The sequence below is a fragment of the Xiphias gladius genome, chromosome 7, assembly GCF_016859285.1.
Source record: "Xiphias gladius isolate SHS-SW01 ecotype Sanya breed wild chromosome 7, ASM1685928v1, whole genome shotgun sequence".
Taxonomy (NCBI): Eukaryota; Metazoa; Chordata; class Actinopteri; order Istiophoriformes; family Xiphiidae; genus Xiphias; species Xiphias gladius.
The window spans coordinates 5,221,818-5,247,847 of NC_053406.1; the positions used below are offsets into that span (position 1 = coordinate 5,221,818).

Below are 26,030 nucleotides of genomic sequence, written 5' to 3' on the forward strand. Positions count from 1 at the left end.
AACAACAACATTATTTTCGACCTGACTACACCGCCTTGGCAACCACACTTCCAAGAGCCCAAATTACGGCTTATAAAACCGAGGAGACTGAGAAACTCACTCTGCTGAATGTCCAAAAAAATCCAATTTTCTTCTTTTTCTCGTCAATTTTGACTCCTCAGAGGGTTGTGGCCGTCCCGGGACACTGGTGCTTGGCTGTAGCCCGGTTGCGGCTAACCTTAACCGAGGCTAGCCGAGGCTAACCCTCCAGGAAGCTTCTTCACAGGCGAAAAGGGCGATTTTTCTTCACGACGCCCCCCCCCCCCCTCCCACCCCCCCTCCCCGACTGCACACTCGCTATCGGAGCAGCAGCCTCCCCGTTAACAGGAGATATCAGCAGTCACTGGGGTGGTGGAGGTATGACTGCGTTAGCGGGGTCAATGCCCAGGATGATGCGACCCACGCTGGCTCAGAACTACCCCCGCAGTGGCTTCCCACTGGAAGGTAAAGCATCGCATCGCCAAAAGGAGCGTTTCCCACCCCGGATGCTGACAGAAGAGATAAGCGTTTCAGTGCTAGTTAGTAAAGAGTAACTGTTGCTTTTATGTAGCCGTAGACCTCTCATTCAGTCTTGTCCCAAACCTCGGCTAAAAAACGCAAACTTTTAGAGTTAGAGGACCCAGTCTTTGTAAACAATTACACCCTACTTGACTGGTAGTTGAACTGACATATCTCGTAATTTATCCATTATTTTTATCCATTCTTGCGTAGTTTATTTTACTGCTTTTTCGCTACAATTTTTTTTACAATTTAACTGACAAACAAACGTGTTCACAGGCTATATGTAATAATTAGGATATTCATTCATCATATTTGATTTTGTCATTAATAATTTAAAGGTTTCAGTGGGATAATTGTATAACTTTATTGCTATAAGGTAGATATTGCTTACAGGTTTAATAGGCAAAACATTAATTGTCAGCGATCTTTGCAGCAGTAAAATAAAACAGCTGCTTCTTTCTATAACATGTGTTTATTGGCGTATTCAGTTCCGTGTGCGGTCGGTTCAGGCTTTACTTGTGGTGTTGTGTAGCCTATAACAGCGTGCACTGGATCCCGCTGGTGACAAGACCCTCTCATATTTTGATTAAATGTAGTTTCTACCCCGCTGGGTCAAGGCCGAGTGAACCAGCTCGGAGGAGTTTTCATAAACGGCAGACCTTTGCCCAACCACATCCGTCATAAGATCGTGGAGATGGCCCACCATGGCATCAGGCCTTGTGTCATCTCCCGGCAGCTCCGGGTCTCCCACGGCTGCGTGTCCAAAATCTTGTGCCGGTACCAGGAGACGGGCTCCATCAGACCCGGGGCCATCGGAGGCAGCAAACCCAAGGTATGGACCAAAAGAGCAGAGCAGCAGAGGCTCTGGTAGACCGGGGATAGTGAAGGCTTAACGCTAAAACAATTACAGGCAATATTCTTACCTGCAGATTTTCGGACATAGTTGATCTTATTAGTCTTTTGATATAAATTCATATAGTGATACAAACATAATAGTAACTTGTTGATTCTTAAGTTATAATAGGCTCTGTATGCATTGTGCCCCAAGGGCCAGAACGAAGTGAATAACCACTGCAACTTTTCTGACCTTTGAAGCAGGGAACAACGCCGGACGTAGAGAAGAGAATTGAAGACTACAAGCGGGAAAACCCGGGTATGTTTAGCTGGGAGATTCGGGATAAATTACTGAAGGATGGGATATGTGACCGCAACAACGTGCCTTCAGGTAAAAAAGGGCAGAAATGATGAATTTTCACATTATTACTTTTTATTATTATTATTATTATTATTATTATTATTATTATTATTATTATTATTATTATTTTGCGTGTACGTCATCTTTTATTTAAAAAAAAAAACTTTGTCCACAACAAGTTATCACATGGTCATTGAAAAACAGTAAAGTAATAAAAACTTCCCCCCTTTAACAAATCCGACAAATCCACTATTTCTTTCTGTGATTTAATTTTTAGAGATTTTTAATGGCCTATATTTGGTCCGATTTTAATGTAGGGTCAACGAATGCTATCTGAATGTCATTGTTATATTTTGTATATGTATTACATTTTATTGTTAATGACTCATTTACACCTTTTGACTCAACTTTTGCAGTGAGCTCCATCAGTCGCATCATGCGGAGTAAGTTCGGGGGAAAAGGCGATGAGGAGGAGGACGAAGATGAACTCGAGAAGAAAGAGCTGGAGGACAACGACCGGAGAGCCAAACACAGCATTGAAGGAATCTTAGGAGACAGATGTGAGTAAACTCTTCAGGTTGTTGTTGCTGGCGTTGTCTTTTTCATATCTGTAACCCCATGTAGACACACGTTAGAGCCCGGTGGAATCCCGTTTTATCAGATATCGTTTCTGCGAGTCCATTAGAAGGATTTTTATTTAATGTTCCACTGCTAAACTGTCTATATAAGCTGCACTGTGGGAACTATTAGCGCGAGTGAAATCTCAACAGGCTGTATATCTATTTATAATATGAATGGTGTCATTCCCTTGCAGTGAATTAAATTATAGAGGGATACAATCCAATTTTGCAGAAAAGCGAGGGACCTGTGGAACACTAGTATTCTGTCCCCACACCTCCAACCTGTTGATCGCTTTTGGGCAGAGCTTAAAGGAGAACGGTTTTATTTAGTCGTATCTCCAGCCACTATGGGAAGTTTCAGCATGCTGTAAATTTGCTGCATGGGGTGGAGACTGTGCGTCGTCCTTTGTGCGGAATTCTTTATCGACCATATCTCTCCTGCTAATGCTTTCCCATGAGGCCATACCGTAAATCAAACAGCAGGTGATGGCTCTGTGCGGGAAAGGGATTGTGTGTGTGTGTGTGTGTGTGTGTGTGTGTGCGCCTTTGAGCGTGTGTACGTGTTTATTTTTTGCAGTGGTGTAAAAGCAGTTTGGGTGGATAGCCGTGTTACATTAAGTCTGCATATTGGGATGCACGAATTTTAAAATCAATTGTATTCCTGTGAATTAGCTAATTACAAAGAGAAGGCGGCGTCAGCATTACAAATCCATCCACCATATTTAAGTGTAATGCCTTAATAAGGTATGGCAACATCGTTCACATTACCCTTTGCCCCTTGGTTGTTTGTTTATAGTCTGAATGCTATTTTATGCAACGCGTCAGTTTTTATTAGTGTTTGAAACGGCTGTGTCCACTATAAAAAGTGACCATCTGTACAAGCAGGCTGTTGAGTGTCACATTTAGTCCCGACATCCTATTTTCACGAAACTAGTGAAAGCAACTAAACCTACTTAGATAAGTTGTTTTCAATGCAATTTGGGTTGTTTTTCTAGTGGATTTAAATGAGGTCGAATAGACTGTTTTCTGGAGAGGCATTGCCTTATTCAGTCAGAGAGTGTATTCATATTTAAACTGTTTTTAAAAAAATCCTTCTAGCTCACAAAGTCTTTTACAGTGCAGGCCCATGCCAAACTTTCTGGGGGAAACTGTATGAAGTGGCACAGGCCAGAGTATAAAACATAACATATTTTCTTCATTTCCCTCAATGAACAGCTTCCCCGACAGCAGCCTAATCGGAGATCTGTGAGCGGTTCTGGGCTCATCGCTCTACAGCTACATTAGAGGCCTAATCAGCCCATTCTGAATGTCATTTCTTTACTTTTACCCTTCGACATTAGGGTGGAAATCCGTCACGCGCAGCTACTCCTTTAATGTCCAGGTGAAATAAACGATGACCCGAAGCGCCCGAGTTTGACATGAGAAAAACCGAAGGGTGCTGATCTTGCGTATGTCATCCTTTTTACTCGATGAAATCAATTTCAGTGTTTTGCTTTTCACCCGAGAAATAGCCATTAGGCTGTACCTTTCGGTCCACAGCTCATAGGCGCAGCATGTGTGACAGCTACATTGAACTGGGGAACCGGAATTCCTGGAAAAAAAACACTGGAGGTGATGGCAGCTGAGACAATCCAGCCTCAGTCTGACCATCGAGCTGGCGATGTTCTAAGCAAAATTTGGAGAAGCCTACGAAATGTTTCATGTTTAAACACTTGGTCGACTAATATGCCAGCACATCTGTCCGCCTTTGGCACCAAAGCCTCAACAGACCCGAAAATGAGCTAGTCAAATCCACGTTCAACAGTTTCCCCTTCCCTTCTCTTTCCACTCTTTTAATCACTTTAAGCAGCGAAATGTCAACATTTGGCCCACCATTTCCCTGTAAGTTCTTTCTTCCTCTCCGCATCGGTAAAATAGGGGAGAAGAGATAAAGGACTAGTCTGAGGAGACAAAATGTCCCCCAGATGAGTTGATCAAACATTTGTTCAACGGTTTCCATCTCCTCACAAAGACACGCCTCGCGCACACAACGGGACGCTCAAGGATGAACTTGGGAGACAAAGGCGCGAGAGTCTATTTGGGGCTCACGCTTGGGCTGCGCGCGGACAAAAGGCCAGCTTGGAAAAAGCTTTGGCCGCCGCAAAAGAAGAAGGCAACCTGTTTATAATTCAGCCAGAGAAAAAGAAGGGGAGAGGAGAGCTTCTCCACAGAAAAGCCCGACAAAACACATTATGAGGCCGCAATGAAGGATGAATTATTCAGGGAGCGCTCCGGCACGGTTTAGAGGGCCCGTTCACCGAGAGAAAATGGCCGTTTTCACCTACAAAATGTTTCCTTTCGGGGTCGGCTAAAGAACGCCACTGCCATTCAGAATTACAATGGAGGCCTCTGAAATCCACTCACGTTTAGCTCGAGGGTGCGTGCTCGCCCCCAAAACCTGGGCACACGTACGCGCTTACGTGCGCGTACGCGCAAAAATGTGCATCAGGCGCTCACCCTCGGTTTAAGACGTGCCAGTTTCAAAAGGGACAAAATGTGGGATGCAATATACGTTAGCGAAGGCGCATGCTTAACAACAAAACTGACTGGCCAATAAGAGACATTTTGGGTCGCCAACATAAGCTATCATTTATATAATGATATGTAATAGTAATAATAATTATGATATGATTAATGTATAATGTCAAAAGTTATACATACATTTCGCGGCGTTTATTTGGTTTTGCCGACGAAAGGAAACTGTGGGTAATTTTCTTGCTGACCTGTTGAATTTTTAATTGCAGCGCTTTAAAACGGAAAAAAGCAACATTGTCCGATTCAGTAGCATTTGATGAAGTTTAATGGCTGTGTTTGTCATAACATTCAGGCTGAATATGGCCAACGAAACTAAATGGCCTTCTCCGCCTCGAAGGATGACGCTGATAACACTGTGCCGTCTGCAGCCTGTATATCATTGCTCCTCCTGATTCTTTGATGAGTCCCGGCCTTGCCCCCTCGAACATTAATAATGTCTCCTAAATGATGTCGATATTGTGCTATGTCACATTTAATGACGGAGGGAGTGTATTAAAGAGTGTTTTTGGTGAATAGGGACCAATGTTCTCCCCGGAGAGCCCCAGTCTGGCCCGGAGCGCAGCTTCACAATGGGGGCCCCGGCCACCCGTCCGGAGCTGCGCACAACTCCGAAAACTCACCCCCCCCCCCCCCCCCCCGCTCCTCCTCCGTCACTTGCTCCCCAAATCTCTTCAAGCAGATTAAATCGACTCTTTTATTTCATCTCACTTTCATCTGGAGGCAACACCGCCCCTCTCCCTCTGTTTCCTATTCTTCCTCTCTGTTTCTCTCAGCCTGCGGCGCACAGCTCGTTTAATATCTTGGCTGCATCCTCCGGAGCGCACAAAGGGAAGTCAGTCCAGTTCCATAAAGTTTCTAATTAAGTTCTTTATTAACCTTTTGTGGGTTGATTAGAAGTATATTTTGTTGCGATTCCAATACGTCATGCCTATAAAAAATGCAGCAACTAAGTCTGATCAGTAGGTAAAGCTAACTTGAATATTTTTCACCTTTATACTTGTGATGGTGTCTGCTTTGGAGTAAGGTATTCTTGTCACTTCTCCGTGCAAGATATCTTGAGTTGATATATTCTGTCAGCAAACGAATTAACACCGAACTATCAAAATAACATCGGTACATTTGAAAATTACAATATGCAAACCACATTTTTAGCCCCGTGTTTTTGTTACCTGTTGCATAATTTTCTGATTAGTAGCAGCTTTCTTGAATGGTGGCTTTAGAGAATTAATATTTGCAGTTATATGGTCGACAGAGAGAGTTGAATGGAATTTTAAAAACTTATGTGAACACAGCCTGTTCTTCAATTAATCAAGCATTGATTGACAAGTCTAATCTAAAGCCTTATTTATATTTAAGCAAATATAAGTTAAAACAGAAAGAAATCCACCCTTTCTCAATTTTCTATCAAATATATAATTATTTTTGGCAGTAAAGCTGGCCCTCCAGGCCTGTTGCTGGGCTGTACCAAACTGCCAGCGTCAAAGTAATTAACCCTGGAGACAAAGTTAATGATTAAAACAGCCACGGTGTCCCTGCCTCCTCCCTCCTCCTGCGTCACATTTTCACAGTGTATCTTTTAGAGCCCATACTCCGTTAGGTGAAATTAACCAGATAATACAGAGGAGCCTTGTTGAGGGCTGATACATTTCCATTTAGGCCAGTGTGTGTGCACACATTCACACAACCACATGCACACACACGCACACACACACACACATACACATTCCACTCTGCAATGCAAACAGTCAAAGGGATAACTTTATTTGGTGAAAGGGGATCCTGGAAAGGGCTAATTGAATAAGCCCGGGATCTTTGAAAAACCCCTACCATGGTGAGCGCAGTCATCATGTCATAATTAGGTTTATTGAGGTGCATTCCTTCAATCTGCCTCCATTCTCCCGGGCTCATTGTATCCAGGGCCCAGGCCAATAGCCGGGGGACAAAAGGGAACCGTGAGCAGACAATACATGAAAGAGCCATAAAGATTTAGTTGGCTTTGTCACAGAAATGGAGCAGGATTTTGTTTGTGTAAATAATGTGAGTGAATGAAGAACTTGGGATTCTCTGCCATTTGGGGTGAAGGATGGCGTGCTGCAAATGTATGATGTGGGCACACACTGGATCAGTGCCAGAGCAGAGGAAAGGAGACGAGGAAGGAGAGCACTGAGGGAAGAGGAGTGATAGGAAGAAGTGAGGGAGCAGGGGTGGAGGCCGAGAATGGGTCGAGAGCACAGAGGGTGCAGTCTGTTTAGTGTGGGATGATGGTGTTTGGAGAGGCATTTGAGCTGAGACTGACTTTTCACACTAACTTTTGTACTTAAGCTGTTGGCAGTAGTTATCTGAAGATCAGTGACATTTCAAGTACTCTGACTGCAATGTTCACTGATAAAACCATTTTTCAAATAAAAATAAACTTTCAAATAATAATATTTGAAAGTGACATCTTACATATTGTCCAGTTGCCCATCATTATACGTTTTTGCATACGAAATGAACGACCAGTGAGCTCAATTGTTTTGCCGTACTTTCTCACTTATGGAGGCATTTAAAGCAGCGTTGTGTAGTCAACAAAGATGAAAATTCCAAAAGATGTTTTTCAACACACGGAATGAACTATTTAAAATTTCAAACGTGATATTTCATTTTAATGATTTCGGTAAGTTGTGAAGCTGAAATGATGAGTCAATTATTCTATTAGTTGATCAACAGAAAAATAATGGGCAATTATTTTAGTAATGGATTAACCATTTAGGTCATTTTCTCTGGGTTTAGCCTCTCCAGTTTAAGGATTTGGTGCTTTTATCTCTCAGCATCTTTGGGCTTAGGGTGTTGGCTAGACAAAACAAGACAGATGATGTCACCCTGGACTAGAAAATCTGAACTGCCATTTTTAAAAACTATTTTCTATCATCTTATAGACCAAACAATGAACTGAATAATTAAGAAAAAAAAACAGCAGATGGACTGATAATGAAAATAATTGTAAGTCGCAGCCCCAATAATCTACCCGTTGATGTTTCTGTCTCATCAAATCTGACAAAGACAGAACCAATATGCTCTCGATGGATCCTATAATAGCTATTGGCTATTACTGGACTAAGCCAAGTGTCTGGTGAAGAGGGCTCTGTCTGTCCGTTGAAAGAATGAATGTATCACTCAGTGAGTCCCTGGGCACAAGGGCAAAGGGGGGCATGAGGGCCAAGTGGTGAGCACCAAATCACTCTCCTCTACCCTGGGGCTCTCTCTGTCTCTCTGTCCTTCTCTCCTCATCCCACACTCCTCCCTCTCTTATGAGTTTTTTCTAATAAGCCCATGCATGATGACTATTCAAGCATGAAAACATAGTTATCTGCAAATGAATGGCTGCTCTATGCTTCATTAAAGCCTCTTTTTCCTTTCACACTCTTATTGTGACCCTCTGATATCAATTCAAAGGGCAATTAATGAATGCACACCAACTTTGAAGTCAGGGTGATTTTTGAGAGGGGGGGGGTGTGTGTGCCTGTGTGTGTGTATGTGCATGTGTGTATGGTGGAGGGGGCAGGGGGTATTTGGGGTATTCCCCCTTCAAGACCCGCAGGAGCGCCCCAGCCTTCACCCGTGATGGACTAGCCACATTGAGCTGAGAGTGAGTGAGCTCCAAAGACGGTTTGAAGGGAGTGAAAGAGTGAAAAGGCCCAGCGAAGGTCAAGTAGAATGGCTCGCCTTAGAATAAGGCCCCTCTTTATCTGCTGCAAGTATGCACTATAGGCACAACAGCTGGGGGGAAAGGGGGAGAGAGGTTGTTTTTTAATGTGCATGAGTGTGTTTGTGTGTGTATCTGAGAAAGTAAGAAAGAATGTGAGTGCGTGTGTTTTCCTCTCATATATTTGTCCGTGTGTTTGGGAGCATGATTGTTTTAAATGTCTGTGTATGTCATTGTGTGTGTATTGGGGTTAGGGTTGAGTGTCAAAGTTTGCAGAGGCCAGCCAGAGGCCAGTAAATGCAGCATCTATGCTGCTGATGGGGGACAGGCAGCTGTCAATCACCTGACTGATGAAGCCTGACTTTCTTTTAGAGCTTTGTTAACTAATTAGACCAGAAGCCTTTGTGTCGCCTTGGGTAAAGAGGCTTAAAATGTGTGTTTATGCTGTAGTCATGCCATGTGGGAATATCTTTTGTAATCACTAATGTGCACACTCTCAAACTTGAGGGTATCAAGCAGGAGCAGAATGGTTTCTACTACATTTATGTTTCACACTTAATTGTATTGGACTTTGAGCCTTACAACATAGGCTACACAATGCAGTGTGCGATGAAAATAATCAATTTTGTCCAAGTTTTTTGAATGAATGTACCATTCTGTAGAACTTGATTACAGGTATTTCCTTGTTCAAATATGGATTAGCTGCCAAACCAGGAGTTCCTTCTGCATATTAACCATCTGAAAGTTGAGGTAAAAAGTTGGAAACTCAGATCTACCCCCAACCATTTAACATGAATACAGCATTATACATTACATTACTGCAGTAAAGAAACATCGATTGTTCTGGATCAACTTCCTTACTTCTCAATTACCTACATGGATCACGACTGCAATAACAAGGGGAAAGTACTCCAGAGACAGCTACAGTAGTATGTGCTTATGGACTGCTTTTGTGTTGTTGATGATAGATTTACATTTTCTTAAAGAGTTCACATCGTTTCATGGGGAAGATTAATAGCCACCGCAGTCAGTAGGAACAGCCTGACAGTGGGATGAAGAAAATGAAGCTATCAAACTTCCTTCTTGTCAACAAAAAAACTAAGAATGACAGTTGACCTACTCACAGCTCACCGTGTTGGATCTCAACAAGTTCCCCACTGTCTGGAGTTGTGAGTTATTTTCAGAGTTAAAAGACAGAGAGGAACAGTAGGTTCACAGGGCTGCGGAAGGTCACTCTCCCCTGGCGCTACACAGGAAACAGGATTAGAAACACATTTAGCTACAAATGACAGGTAATCATTCCCCGACTCCCCCCCAGATGCCTTTATACTTTTTGTCATGTCATTTTTTTGCACCATAACAAGGCTGGGATTAACGATTGGTCGTTTTGACAACGCACATCATGTTCTGTATTTTCACACTCACATTCTAACCAACATCATTTTTGTTCATACCTGGCAGTAACATGCATCCTGGCTGATCCGATCACAAGTGGACAGCTCTAAGTACAGATTTGAACGCACCCAAGACATGTTGAGGACACATTGAGGTCCCATCACTCAGATCACATTCGGAGGTGGTCAGACTAGGCACGAGAAGTGCATTGCGGCCTCCTGCCAGTTAAAAACAACTCAGAATTTGGTCTTTCCAAACGGAAATGTTGTACAGGTCTTGGTTTGCATACAGAACGGGGAAGTGAGATCCGATCACAAGTGGTCACTCAAGACACATGGTACTCTAATGCCAGGTGTGAACTGACTCAGAGATGTCCACTTGTGATCTGATCACCCAAGACGCATGTTGATGTCAGGTATGAACAGGGCCAGACACACACATCTCTAGCACACTCTCATTTATGGGGCAGCTTTGGAGGTTGCAACTCCTTCTTAGCAAGTCAAGTGAGTTTTCCCTCCAACCCCTCCCTCCCACACACACACACACACACACACACACACACACACACACACACACACACACACACACACACACACACACACACACACGCACACACACACACCATCTTTTTCTTAACCTACCAGAAAGAGTCGCAGATGGGTCCATAAGCTGTCAGTAAAGCCATTATTTGGCCCAGCATCTGCCTGCCTTGACTTCTATATACTGTTTAATGCAGTCGGCCAGTCACTTAGTCCCCCAGCTCCTGAATAGGAGCAGCATGGTCGGCCCGCCCAAATAAATGCTGCGTTTGTCTCCTCTGCCTTTTGTTTTGTTTTTTTTGAGAGGGGTAGGTGGAGAGAAGGGGGGCAATGTGTCAGAGGCTCAATTTACCCTCACTATTAACCAATCCCTCAGAAGAGTTACTGGGATGTCCACAGAGGGGTGTAAATAGTCCACATATGGTCAGTCAATTCCCCCAGGTCCCAAACCCCAAGTTTTGTCACATCCCCTTTCTTTCCTGGCTCTCACGCACACATGCATGCATGCTCAATGCGTACTGTCTCATGTCTCAGTGGACATATTTAAGGCTTTGTGCCCCCCCCCCCCCACAAAAAAGAATTAAGCAATGCCAAAGTCTCTCCAACAGTCTGTCTCAGCCGAATCCTTCTCCCCGTTTTTCTCTTCCTTAGTATGATGTTGCACGGCGGGAGCCATTTTGGGCTTTCTTGGCTCTGGAGAGGTTGTTTTGGCTTGGAGTCCCATGCACTGTGTGTCTCTCAGGGCTTCAGTTTGGTTAAATTAAACAGTTTTCCTTTCTCCTCTAACCCCTTCCACCCACCCCCTCCAACTGCTCTTCTCTTATTTTGCAGCTTAATGCTCCTCGGCTCCCAGGCGATCTTGCAGAGGCTGCCTTTCCAGGCCTTCTCCTAGATAATTTTACCCTTTTAAGGATCATATTTTCTCATATTTTGATGAACTGACAAGAGTCAGGACCATGTCTGCAACCCCCTGCCCCTGTAGGCTGAGAAGGAGCAAAAGTATACAAAAAGAAGTCAAGTGTTTATGGGGGCTATAAATAAAACATTTTAAGATATAGAATATGTATACAGGCAGGGAGCAATATGAGGGTTAGAGTGGATAATTTGATTGGCCAGGGCTACTTGACGGTGCCAAATCGATGTGATCAGATCTTAGGGATAGTGAGGCGATGACGGCAAACAGGGCACTCTGAAACCGCAGGTTTACAAGACTGGAAAAGATCCAGGAAGGAAGGAAAGGTTTCACCCTCATCTCTCCATCTACTCTTCCCTCTCCTCCCCTTGTCTCAGGAAGAGAGGTAGTATACAAGATATCCGGATGCTGATTTGGCATTATATTTCATTGTTATAAAGATCATTTTGGAAATTACTGTGTATGTGTATGTTCTAGAGCAAATTTAGGGGCATGTGAGCAGGTTAATGGACACTAAAGTGGAGACGCCTCAGGCCTGACAAGCTTGATTAACGTGGCCTTAAAATGCATGTAGAATCTGGGGAAACCCAGCGCTGTATACATGTGTGTAGAAGGTCATGTACTTGGAGGACTGCAGGCTTTGGGTGTGTCTTTGTTTTTGTGTGTTTATGAGCTCCCAAGCCAAGCTGTGAGGAGTACTGAGCCTCAGGGGCGATTGGGTGGCTGCCCTCTCTCTTGGCACAACTTTGTCACCAGAAAACCCCAAACTCCCCATGTGACATCTCATGAATCTTCATCACCTGCCACTTTTATTTGCATGGCATTATATTTTAGAATCTTAGGCATGTGGTTGATGCTTAATCAGATGTTTGATGCATATGGAAGTAGAATAAACTTCATTGAATTTTTTTCTTTTCTAAAAGAGACGTGCTGAGAAAAGAGAAAAAAACTTTTTAAAAAAAGTTCCGGTTCTTACAGCATTGTGAGCAATCACAGCTCTGCAGTGTCCTTATCAAACACACACAAAAACAGCAGACTGCTGTGACTTTATATTGCCATTGCAAAAAATTCTTTAATTGGTGACTTCAAAATTTAGGGATGTCAGAAAAACTGTTATCCATCACCAAAAAGAGTTGCATTTACTACTTGAAAGTGACAGTGAAAGTTAATTTTAGTTGGGTCATTGATAACGTAACTGGTTTTAATATTTTGGCTGATCAATGCATATACTCATCATTTTCAGGTTTCTATGAATTTTGCCATAAACTAGCCATATATTTAGAAGCAGCAGATCATGTTTAATGGATTTTCAGCCAGATTTGATGTCTATTTATGGCAAAAAAGTTGATTTCAATTAGAACAGTACACCAATCATTACAGGCTACCATAAAATTGTCTTCTTGTCTTCTTAACAAGGACTGCTCAAAATTTTTTTTTTTTAGAAATTGAAATTTGGGACACTTTCTAGTAGAAAATGTCCACTGTCTTACTCCTCAAAAAAAATGAGAAAAGAACATAATAATACTAATAAAATAGTTATCTTTGCAATGCAAATGGTATTTTTATAATCCAATTTTTAAGGTTCATTTTTGTATTGTAACTATTCATAAAAAAATATGTTAACCTTTTAACAATTTACAATAAACTGATTTAACATTTACGCATTTTCCCAGGCAATGCACAAACTCACCTGATGGAGAGGCTCTATAATGATTTCAAGAATGATTGCTAGAGCATATTATGTGGTGCTGGAGAGTAATTTTAATCTTTTAGAGTAAGTAAGGAGAGAAGAGGGGGGAAATCATCGGGAAGCATGTACTTCCTTTCGCCATTAGTGTCCCTGCATAAAGGGTTCATAAACCGTGGATATACTACCCCTCTACCAACAACAACAACAACCACAATGAAAACCAACACAGATGCCCAGACAGACTATCCCCATGGGTACATTTACATCCACAGCAACAGTCCCTGTTGCCCCTCTGCACTGCCCTTCCCACCCCCTCAGGTGCTCTTACAGTTCCCTCTGGATGAAGGGGGTGGTTTTTTAGGGGAGGAAGGGGGTAGAATGCCCCCTGGCTGTGCCCCCATCTATCCCACCCCCCCAAACCCTCTGTGGAGCCTCTTTATGCCCCCCCCCCCCCCAGCTCCCCCATGGGGCAGGTGACAGCCCTCCACTGTGAAGGGCCGAGGGAGCCATGACGGATTCCACAGATGGAGCGTGGAAATCGCCGGCAAAGACCTCAGCTCTGTGGAGCAACAAAGAGCCGAGAGTCAGAGAGAGAAATATGGGTGGAAAAGAGTGAGATGGGGAGAAGGGAGACAAAGACAGGCTGCTAGAGTGGGTGAGGAGGGGGAGAATGAGAGAGAGAAGAGGGAGGAGAAGGTGGCGCTTGTTTAAGGAGGGTGGTGTGCCGAAGTGCAAAAAGTGTGTTTGTTGGGTGAAGTAGGAGTCTGCTGGTGTTTGAAGTGAAAAAGTCTGACGTTTTACTGTTTTATAAACGCTGGTAGCCATTTTTATCATATCATGCTTTACATGTCAGCTGTATGACGTTGAGAGCAATGCATTTGCTTTCTTGGAATCATTATATATCCCTGACTGAGCTTCCCCACAGACATCGTTATCATTTCATTCCATCGTCTTATCTTGTTGTATCTTAACATCCAGTGATGTCGCAATCCAACAAAGTGGAGTGAAACAAATGAGCCCACCTGAGTCCTCCATAAAGGATCTGATTCAGGATTTTATCATGACCAGACTCCTAAGACTTCAGAGGTGCCACTCTGTCGCTTCTTTTGAAAAGTTCTCAAAACCCCGGTAGCAGTCATAACCGATAGGTAATTCCAAAGTGATTAAGGATTTTCCCGGCTGCCTCAGCTTTCCCAGGGCCCAAATCCCTGTGAAATGCTGAGGAACGTGTATGCTGCTAAAGTCGCAGGGGGGAGCGAAAAAGCATTCCTAGCAGCCCTCCTCCATGCAGGAACTGGAGGGGGAGGCTACAAAAGGCCTCATCTCTTGTTTTTCAGCCATCCTGTCCAAAACTCCAAAGCCCCACACTCCACACCCCAAATTCCTTCCCCACTATCTAAAACACAGTCCCTGTAATCCCACTAGTCATATAAAATGTTGTGTGCTTAGTTTGGTAAAGAATGGTGTGGCCTACAAAACTGGAGAGGTTTTGTCGCCTGTGTAGGAAAAGTACTTTGTAGAAAGGTCCAAAAACAGCTCATGAAATTGAAATCTTAAAGCACGGTGGCCATTTTGAATTATCTCATCGTTTTTTCTGCACGTGGTTGTGTGTCCTTCATTCCTGTTAAAATTCTGAACTCAAACACAGGTTGATAAAGAACTAGCAATCTATGAGTGCAAAATTGCAAGATATTCAGCAGGGGCTTAAAGCAATGTCTCCATTTCTCTCACTCCCCCTTTGAAAATATTTTACTTATTGCCTCCCTCATGCTTGAATGTTTCTTTACCAATTTGCTTCTAATGCATGTTAAGTTGACTCCCACTGCTATTGGTGTTGTGAGGAGAAAATCGCCGAAGGGGGAGAGAGGATCAGTTTCACATGAGGGGCCCTGAGCTATTTGGATTCTCTTGTATTTTATTGTTGCTTCTGAGGGGGAACTAATACAGTGTTGCACACAAAACTTCCCCTATGCTGAGGGGGAATTAATTAAGTGTAACACAAAAAGTGGGTGCTTTGGCCTTGGTGAACTTAGAGGGCAGCCAATGGTGTGTTTGAAGAACTGAGTTAAAAAACGAGCTGCTGGTTTATAGAACGTAGAACACAATAGTATTAATACTGATCTGAGACAGAGATGAAAAGTAGAAACACAAAAGCTGTCAGGGCACACAACATATCACTGAGGCTCAGCCAGGCTGAAGATCACACTTGACGGCAAGTCAAAAATAGAAGTTACATATTTCTCAAATTCAGCGTATTTATTCAGTTAGTACTGAAAGAGTAGGTGCCAAATCAATTAGTCAGTCAACAACAATTTTGATAAAAGTTAATGTCATTTATAAGGAAAAAAATCCAAATATTCTGTTTTTCTGTTTAATATGATTGAAAATTGAATAACTTTGGGGTTTGGACTCTAATTCTGATGGGCATTTTCTATTATTTTCTGACATTTTAATGACAAAAACATTGGATGAAAATGAATCAGTAATGAAACCAGTTGTTAAGTAAAGCCCTAGATTCAATATCACTATTTACCCTGAAGGCTAATTTTGTGTGCGTCACACATAAGGTTATAGATGGATAAATTGCTCTCATGGACAGAAGCCCCATAATTGCTCAAAGGTGAGATTTCATCTACCAAGATTATTACTTGGGTCTTAGAATTTAAGACGGACATGGAAACTGGTGAAGATGATATGTGATTAGTTTGCATAGTCTGAAATGTACGGTCATACTTGTGAAGAGATAAAGAAAGGAAAAGAGAGAGAGAAGTATAAATATACAATAAAGCGGATTTATAGCCACTTACACATAGCTTGCTTTTAAAAAAGTAGACCAGCATTCACCTGACTGAACAGACAGTTTGTTCTTCATCCAGCCAACTGCTCCTGGCCATCTACCCTACTATCCATACAAAAACACACACACACACACACACACACACACACACACACACACACACACACACACACACACACACACACACACACACACACACACACACACACACACACACACACACACACAGAGACACACCACAAAAAAGTAGTCATACTTGCGTCTGTGCACACACACGCACTCAAAGAATGGCCCCTGGATCCAAATTAGCCTTTTGTGTGGCTTTTAGTCCACCAGTCCCCCTGTGGTGCCCTGGGAATCTTGTCCAGTGGGATTATTCCTTAGGCTCTGAATATTCCTTCTGAATGGAGGTCTGTTTGGCCACAAGACCATGAGGAAGACCGATGCCTGATGGTGCCTGTGTGTGTTTGGGAGTTTGTAAAGAAAAGAAAATACCTCCTTTCTATAAGATGGTTAAGTTAAAACAGAGTAAATCAGTTGACATTTCACAATTGTGCTGATTAGTCAATGTGCTGTCCGAGCCGCCTCCTTGTCAAAAAAATTACACTTAAAGCACCATCAGGTTTTGGTCTATAGCTTCGGCTTTTTTGCTCTTCAACTGGATTAGGCTGCTGAGTGGAAATGCATATATAATGTTAGGAAGCAACCTTCATGATTTGAGGGGTGGACAACATTTTGTAGACAACCTATGCTCAATTAAACATCTGATATCAGGAGAAAATCTCATCCAGACCCTATCCTACTTTTTCTACCTCCTGTGTCTGAATAGCGAGTCACTCAGACGAGGGTTCGGACGTAGAGTCGGAGCCTGATCTGCCACTGAAGAGGAAGCAGCGGCGCAGTCGGACCACCTTCACAGCAGAGCAGCTGGAGGAGCTGGAGAGGGCCTTTGAAAGAACACACTACCCCGACATCTACACCAGGGAGGAGCTTGCCCAGAGGGCCAAACTCACAGAGGCTAGGGTGCAGGTACGAGAGGACACATACATGCAGACTCTCAGTATCTGCAAAATGTCATTTTTTCAGGTACTCATGAGAAATTAAAACAGATTCAAGCTTGCGGAACACAGGAATTCATATGATCGATATTTTAAGGGGTTTTGTAAGATCAAGGATTATGAATATTACCTCAACCAGAAAGAGAACCATGAAAAATTAAATCATAAAAATGTGTACAACATCTCAGCTTCACTAATTTGCCTTTATCTGAAATAACACACTAACACACTCTTGCTGACCTGTCTTTTCCATAAACATCCCTGCCACACACACTTTTAAACATAAACCTTGTGGTTTTATACATTCTCTGACCGTTTAAAGGCAACTTGCTGATCTCTGTTTGCTCCATACAATAGGACAAACCCACGCACACACACACACACACACACACACACACACACACACACACACACACACACACACACACACACACACGCAACCGCACGTCTCATCCTCTGCTCCCAGGGGCCCAACTGGGACTTTCCTTTTTCTGATCTGGAGTCCAGTAAATTCTCCTCTACAGGCTCCATATGGGAAGTGAAAGCAAACCCAGCATGAACTCTGACCATATGGACATGGCATGTCATTCAGAAACTCAGTGCAACCAGCCATGACACACACATAATACACACACACTTGCACACACAATTTTTTCTCTAACCTTGATTTTCATTTTCACACACCGATAGAACTGTGAGAGAAGCTGTTGGTCAAGCTTTCCCTTTGTACATGTAAATATGTGTGTGTTTGTGTGTGTGTGTGTATTTACAGCTCAGGGTAAAGGGATGAAGAGCTGTAGTCCAATGAGAAGCACATGACACACACTGATCGAGCGTCATCATTGTCATCTTTTCTAGGTGTGGTTCAGCAACAGGCGGGCGAGATGGAGGAAGCAAGCAGGGGCCAATCAGCTGATGGCATTTAATCACCTGATCCCAGGGGGTTTCCCACCCTCAGCCATGTCTGGCATTCCTCCCTACCAGCTCTCTGACAGTACCTACCCCCCCTCATCTATAGCGCAAGGTAGGGCACGAAATCAAGTCATTAATAGAGTTGTTGACAGTTCACATGCAGAGAAGTTTATACTAATCATATTTCACTTCAGAGTATTCATGCTGTGGGCACAGGGTTTATTGTTGTTGAAAACAATAAATTGTAATTTTTTTTTGGGGGGGGGGGTGACTAAAGGTTTTGCGCAAGGTGACAATTTTTCCTGTTATCCTGTTGGTTTTCAAAAAGGTTCCAAAATGAATTTGTGGTGGAAACAATTCATCACAGACAGACATATGATCATTTATTTGAAGTTAAAGTTTGAGAGTTAGAAAAGTTTTATGTGACATCAAAAATCTAATCAGGGTTGTCAGGCTTTAGTTTAAGGCCTTTATCAGCTTCAGTTAGCTGTGTTAAGACTGTATATGTGCAGTTTATGGAGAGAAGCTCTGTGTTACTGTCCTTACTGTAAATAATAAGCATTTTGTGCATTTGCATTTTTTCAGTTTCTTTTTGGAATCAGTATTTTTAAATGAAACAAAGTATATTTTGACACAGGTATTTCTACCTGGTACATGACTTTTGTATTACAAAATAAAAACGTTGGAACATTTACTTCTTATACATTTTGAAAAAAGGCATGCTTTCAAATTTATATTTATATTGACTCCAGCAGTTCTTCTTCTGCTTAAGTGAGAATTCAACACAGTAACAACACCTGCCCCAGTGCGACCTTTAGTTTTAACTCTACTTTCAGTGTCCCAGTATAAACATCCTAGTAGTTATGTTTTGCAACTTTTAACTTAGTTAAAAGTGTTCTAACTTGATCCTTTATGCCTTTGGTAGTGTCAGAGCCACCCAGCACAGTGCATCGGCCCCAGCCCCTGCCTCCCTCCTCGGGCCACCAGGCCTCTGGCGCTGCAGGACAAGGTGAAGGAGGCTCTGCTTACTGCCTCGCCTCCGGACGCCACTCCTTTTCAGGCTACTCGGACAGCTTTGTGAGCCCCGGAGGACCGTCTAATCCCATGAACCCCACCATAGGAAACGGGCTCTCTCCACAGGTGAGACCATAGCCCTAAAATATGTGTATTCGAGCTCCTTAAAGTCACGTATCAGATGGGGATACTGCTCATACAATACAGCTCCAATGAAGCTGCAGACTGCACCACTTTATGTAATAATTAATTTAGTCTCTTTTTTAGTAAATTAAGATTAAGATTCTTTTCTTTAGCAAGCTGTTAGAGGAAATCTTGAGACTGTGTGATTTGATTCAATAAAAATACTAATATTCTTAAAATATTTAAACCCTAAACAAATTTATTTGGAGTGATATTGGAAAAACACAAGATAATTTGAGTCAAAAGCTTTAAGTTTTTACTTTTTTGCAGTGAACTAATTGAGCAGGCAAAAGGACTGTGTTTTCTGTACATGCGTATCGCTGGAGACTAGGATAGTTTTACTTGCCTCACCGTTGGCAGGCAGAATTAGATTTGGACATGATTTCAAAGACTGAAGCCGGCTGAGGTCCGCAAGATCCTGTCAGACACACAGCTTCATAATAAATCAAGAGCTTTAAAAATTCAAACATGCTCTGTATTTTTTAAACCTTTTCAAATAAGGTTTTAACCAGGTGTGGAATACATAAATACACACACTTGGTGCTCACTGATTCAACAACTCACCTGCTATACAACATGAAGTGTACACTCTGCAATTACACACTCCTCGGCGGAACTGGAGGATGGGTCACTCATTGTTGGAGGAGAAAAGTGAGATGACTCTAGAAGGACAGAGGACAATTGAGTGTGAGACTAATGAGAACTGAAAAGACAATTACAGCCAATTATCCAGGCATGAAGTCCCAAGGTCTCCGTACCTAGACAGAGGGTACCATAGAGGAGACAGAGGAGTTAGAGTCCTAACAGGCAGAAAATGAGATTTCAGCTTGGCGCAGTCTGACTCCTGAGAGAACAGGCCGCAGCAGTGCGAAGACAGAGACACACTTACACGGATACACACATGCTCACAGGTTCGCATAAATACAGACACACACACACACACACACACACACACACACACACACACACACACACACACACTCACACACACAGACACACACACACATAGTGTAGATAATTGATCAACTCCATGACTTTTTGAGGATCAGTTAAGGATTTTGCAACATCTTTTACACAAATATTACACGACATGGTTGAGCAGCATGCCTAAGTCAACTTTTCAACCCTCTGTTTAGATTGCATTTTTTAATTATTTTAAATACAGGAAAAAATACAAGGAACTAAAGCAATTTTTATTCATTCTACTTTTAACCTTTGTCTAGTTGTTGTGTGAGTTTGGGGATCTGAGTGTGTGTTGTGAGAGGATCTCTCCATGTAAAAAAACTGTTTGCCCAACCTCTCTTCATGCTTTTACTTTGATACACTGGATAGCATCACACTTGCTTTCAAAAACACAGAGATACACTGCATCAGGCATAAAATATATACCACTAAAGGTACTTTACAAACAATATTGTGCATATAACCCACAACCAGACACAGCATTGTCATGGTCATGAATATGTGCACAAACACTGGAACACACTCCACGCCATACTATAGCCCCAAGGGAAGCTTCTTGTAATTGCATTCTTAAAATGTTTGCCTCGGCATTCCTCCATGTGAAGCAGAGGTCCTAATTTATTTGTATATATTTCATACGGCAGGGAAGGAATGTCCTGTTTCAGATGTTTCCCCCCATCCCGACATTCCCTGCTAACTCTTGGACGCACTGATTTAGGCCGCTGGCAACGGCAGTGCTCCAGAATGAAACACCCTGAATGGGTCAGCCAGCAGCCATCTCATGAGGCAGGGAGACGGACAGGAGAGAAAGAGGGATGATGGGTAGAGACGGGTGAAAGACAGAAAGAGCAAGAACACAACAGTCACCAAACTACAATCCTTCAGCTAAGGAGCAAGTATCCTTGCTCCTTGTGGCACGTTTCGTATCCCCTCTCTCTCTCTGTTTAGACCAAACCTTTCAAATGCAGGTTAATTTTTTAGGCAAATGTTACTGGGCATGGGAGGAAACACAGCTCCCTCTCCAAATCAACATAGCCTCCTCCATTCACCTCCCCTACTTGGGAAATGATTTAAGCAGGACCATGTGTGTGTGTGGATGTAGAATAATATGTCACTTAGAGGGCCAAGAGGATCCAAAGAGCAGTGTACCTGCTTCTTATTAGGACAACTGGAGGAGCCTTGAGGCCTTTGCTCTGTTGAGTAGGAGGTGGGATATGATACATATAGAGGTAGCAGGTTCAGTTAGAGTTACTTTCATAAGTGATAAAGCCAGTCTGAGTTCCTTATTAACACTTTACTGAGCACTTTGATGACAGACAGGTAAATTCAGTGAACTTTGAAGGGGGGGGGGGTCGGTGGTATCCTGTCTGTTTTGAAACCAGTTGAAACAGTTTGCCCCACGGCTCTTTTCCGTTCTTTTCTGGCCAAGGAATATTCCCCCAAATTCGATTATCTGGTTGCTAATAAAGACCAGGTCAAGAGCTAACGGATTTCTCAAACTGCAAATCTATTCTGAGGCTAAACAGAGCAGAACTCGCAAAACCTTTTTTTTGTGTTATCTTTGTCAGCATATCTCATTTGGAGATAAGTTTTTATCTCGTGCCGTGGGTTTTTGGAGCAGTGTCAAAAAGGAATTTTAGAATAAGTAGAGCTGTGGATCTGAAACAAATTGCTTAATTCTTCCTTTCTGGTGCTATCTCTGTCTGGGACGGGCTTGCTGGGAGCCTTTTGATGTCCGCGACTGGGGGATTTCCTACGTGTGTCTGAGTGTGTGTTTGTCTTGCTGTCTGTGTTGATGCATATTACACACACTCCTGTGCTTGTATGCTAAAAATTGCAAATTTAATGTATGATAAATCCTTCTCAGAAACTAAAAACACAACAGAAAACATTTCTTCCACATATGATGCTCAATCTTATCTGTAACAAATATGACCCTTTTTCACAGCTCAAGTTGAGGGCTATGGCCAACCACTGTATTTGGAAAATTGTAAATTCATCCTGTTGACTGTATTAGCTCCCACAACAGTACTACAAATCCTGCCAACATTAGAGCTATTCTCAGTAATCTGACAGAACACCAAAAATTCAATTTCTATCTTCTTCTTTCCTTCCTTCGCATCAGGTGATGAGTCTGCTGAACCCGGGCGGTGTGCCACATCAGCCCCAAAGCGACTACGCCATCTCACCTCTGACGGGCGGCCTCGAGCCCCCTGCTGGCATGTCCGCCAGCTGCAGCCAGCGTATGGATCACATCAAGGGCCTGGAAGGTCTGACCAGTGTTCCCTCCATGTCGGCTCTGCCCTCCCTGCCCAGCTCTCAGTCCTACTGTCCCCCCTCCTACAGCTCACCAGGCTACACTGTTGACCATGTGGCATCCTACCAGTACGGCCAGTACGGACAAAGTAAGGTCAATAGATTTCACCTTTTTATTCTCACTTTTTGCATCTACACCCAGAGGCTTGCATGAACAAATTCAGCTGCAATATGCGATGTACTTTTGAGAACAGGGTTGTCTCAGGGCTTAGAGATCATGTGACCACAAAACAACAAAGCCACAAGATTGTTTTTTTTTTTTAAATCTATGACCTTAAGCAATTTAAAAACCTTTCCAATTTTCTAGCGCAAGCTGCTGACTGGTTTTAAAGTGACCATTCACTTATTTATAGTAAGAGAATTAAGAGCAAAGCATCTGATCCAAATCAGACACTACAGAGTATGGTTATCAGGCATTCTGGTAGTCCACTGGTCAACAACACAAATTCTGTAACCTAAAATTCCTTTCTTTAATTCCAGGGACTGGAAGAAAAAACAGTTGTACATGCAGCTGACAGCACATAAGTAGCTGCAGTACTGCTTTTTAAAGAGAGCTAACATTTACCCGGGTCCAATCATGCATTCTCAAGTGTTGGGGTTAATTGTGCGGATCTGATTCCATCTTTGAAGCGATGGGCCTGGCGCTGATACTCTACGGTCAGGTATACTGTAGAGCCAGCTCAAATCAGAGTGACGTGTAGCTGCAGTAGTGTCTGATAGCCCTCCTCAGACTGTTTGCCCTCAGAGAATACTTACCTGTCCGGCAGTGAGGGGGTCTTTTCACTTCACATTACTGTTACTTTGAGGGTTACAATCAACTTCAAACAAATCTCGGTCTAACTTTGGAGGCAACGTCATTCTGTGCCCCAGCGTGATTACAGCAGCCACCGTTTCCAATTTTGGTCCACAGGGGGTTGACCAATCAGGTTCATCCACTGACCTTGTGGCAACCGCAAGACAAACAGGCCCTTCAAAGAGCATGGCAACGGTCCAATGAGTCTGACTGCATGTAGCTCTGTGGGACGGCAGATATCAAATGAATATCTAACTTAATATCCGAGAACAGCAAATGTCTAATGAAATATCTCGGTCAAATATCTCAAAGTGGACAGAATAAAGAATTAGGGCGACACACATGAAAAACCACTAGCATGTGGCACTGTGCGTCTACCAGGACAGCACACACACTCACATACACCTCCACAGCGTTGCAAGCCTCAGCAGTCCATCTTGATGTGATTAATCAGTGCGACTGGATAGCTGGTGTGCGGTTGGGTTTGGAGCTGCAGAGGAAAGGTCCTTTCTGGGGGTGGACGGATCCTAATAGCCTCTGGCAGGGCAGCTATTAGAAACAGGTGCTTGGACTGAGGTCAGCTCGGGAAGCAGCATTGAACAGTGCTGCTCCAGGTTCCAGGGCAGTGCAAGAAACTGGTCCATGCTGCTGCACATTTTGATGACATGTAGGTCTCAGTGGACTGCCGCACAGAAATTACAGTGGTAATCTATGAAACACTTGTTTGTTTTGATTTAGGTAATGTCTCTGTTGCTATGCAGGGATTGTTGTGGTGGGGTTTTTTTCGATTTTTTTAAAAATTTTTTTTGCATTTGGTACTGTGAATTTTTACATGCATAGTACATACTTACTGGATACCTACTGGTTGGTACTAGGGAAAGAATAAAGGGGATGCTTAGCCAATTTGTCCTTAGCTACAGTATGTCACAAAAGAAGCGAATTACATGTGGCACTTCACGAAATAAAACGTTTATTATATAAACTATTATAACTTGTAATATAAAATATGATACATTGAATTTTAACTCCCCAGTTTTTTATAATTTTGTATATTGTCCAACAAACCACAATAAAACTTGTTTCTGAGTGACATACTCTCTATGCATTTTGCTCCTTAATTGTTTAAGATATGATGATGTAACAGGTCATAGTATAACATAACATATAAAGTGTGTCATATTTTTAAAATAAATGACACCACAACTAAATAAACTACAATATGAATTCTATATTACCCATTTTTGCTCTCTGGGAAGGTACTTAGTAATTTAAAATACTTAAATAAAGACAAAGTTGTTAACACGTAACCTTTTTTCTTCTTCCTCTGTATTTTGCATAGGTACCCACCAAGTATTTTATTGATAAGTACTAAACACTGTTAGTTGCGGACTGTTATTGGTTTTTACATTGTTTATTACTTGAATCAATTTGTTAAAATTCCAAAATATATTTCTTCCATTTTTTGTAAGGATCAGGGTTCTTAAGGACATTGAGGTTATGTCCTTTATTTTTTCATGAGGTTGGGGGTTGTAGCAACAATGGCTGAGTAAGTTCTACAAATTTAAGAAAATTTAAGTATTATTTAAGTATAGAATTAAGTATTTCATAATGCCTATTTTTTTTGCCAATTTTTAAATTTTAGCACTTTAAGGCAAAAAAATAAAGGATTCAGAATTTCTACTCCAGGATTTTATTGCTAGGAGTGTAGAGCACTTTGGCCATGTTGGGAAATAAAATTTACGGAGTCAACAGTTACCTGAGTACATACAATTGTAACATCTTTAGCATACACAGCATATATGCTACATCATTAATAAGGTATAAGATTCTTCCAGTTTGTTTTCCCTGTAATATTGGAGATTTTAACTTGTAGTTGCATTTATTCAAACTTCTGCTCTCACATCTCCTTCCATTGACCTTACACCCCAAACCCCTGTTAGCACATGCTATGCTAACAATAGCCATATGTTAGCGGAAAGGCATGCTAGAACATGTGCCCAAAATTTATTATAGCCATATATCTCTTTTATCATCCTTCGACCTTATTTTTTTGGAAAAAAAGCCCTTTTCACTTGTGATAATTTAACAACTGTCTCATCCTATTTTTTTTACAGGTGCCCTTCCTTATCTGAGGCCTGAAATCACCTGATCAGAAGGTTCAGACTTCTCAGAGGTACATTTGCGTGTACAGCGACAGAAATCTTTTAATATCCGGACCAAACCTTTGCTACCATTTACCAGGACATGTTCTCTACTGCAGGACTTTGCATTATTAATTCTTGGTGGAGAAATGGACAAAAAAAGAAGGGACCACAGGGAGGATTATCAGACCAAAAACTGTTGATTGACTCTGAACATTGCTGCATCAGTATAGTAGATGAACAGCAGAGGTGTCGCCACTTAATGTGGTTGGTTCAGTAGAGTTGTGACCAAACACCAAAAAAGTGACCAAACACCATCTGTGGACTGGGGGGGTCTTTGTACGGACAGCAAACCCAAATCTATTGTCACAGACTACCAGCCTTTGAGCCGATGTGTGAAGGAACATGTTTACATATCTGAGGGCCACATGAGTACATATGAAATTTCCATGTATCTCCAACCTTAATCCCCAAATTGTATCTGTTGAAGGGGGAATAGAAAAGGGCTTTGTTGATTTTATTGCATTTATTTGAGATCCTTGCATCCCACACATGGAGAGAAATTCCAGAGAGAAAGAAAACAAACGTGAGCAAACGAATCTGTGGGTTTTATGGTATCAGAAACTCTAATGTACACCACAGCTGTACTACAGAGAAGGTTCATTCAAACATTCCTGCTACCCTCTTCCCCCTCTGTCTCCC

General features: G+C 42.4%; 1 protein-coding gene across 8 annotated transcripts; it reads left to right on the forward strand.

Annotated features, from left to right (window-relative positions):
- The first annotated feature begins 398 nt into the window (after positions 1 to 398).
- Positions 399 to 25,388, forward strand: pax3b (paired box 3b). 8 transcript variants are annotated; one of them, XM_040130717.1, is made up of 10 exons: positions 399 to 483; positions 1,137 to 1,372; positions 1,636 to 1,765; positions 2,152 to 2,299; positions 9,741 to 9,746; positions 16,782 to 16,977; positions 17,865 to 18,030; positions 18,844 to 19,058; positions 22,204 to 22,483; positions 25,302 to 25,388. In XM_040130717.1, exons 1-10 carry the CDS (start codon positions 399 to 401, stop codon positions 25,334 to 25,336), a joined length of 1,497 nt encoding a protein of 498 aa, XP_039986651.1. In that variant the 3' UTR covers positions 25,337 to 25,388. The 8 variants fall into 8 exon arrangements, with proteins under 8 accessions (XP_039986651.1, XP_039986652.1, XP_039986653.1 ...); XM_040130718.1 differs by lacking the exon at positions 9,741 to 9,746 and adding an exon at positions 8,036 to 8,041 and having other exon boundaries at positions 2,152 to 2,295; positions 16,778 to 16,977; XM_040130719.1 differs by having other exon boundaries at positions 1,639 to 1,765.
- Positions 25,389 to 26,030: the final 642 nt, after the last annotated feature.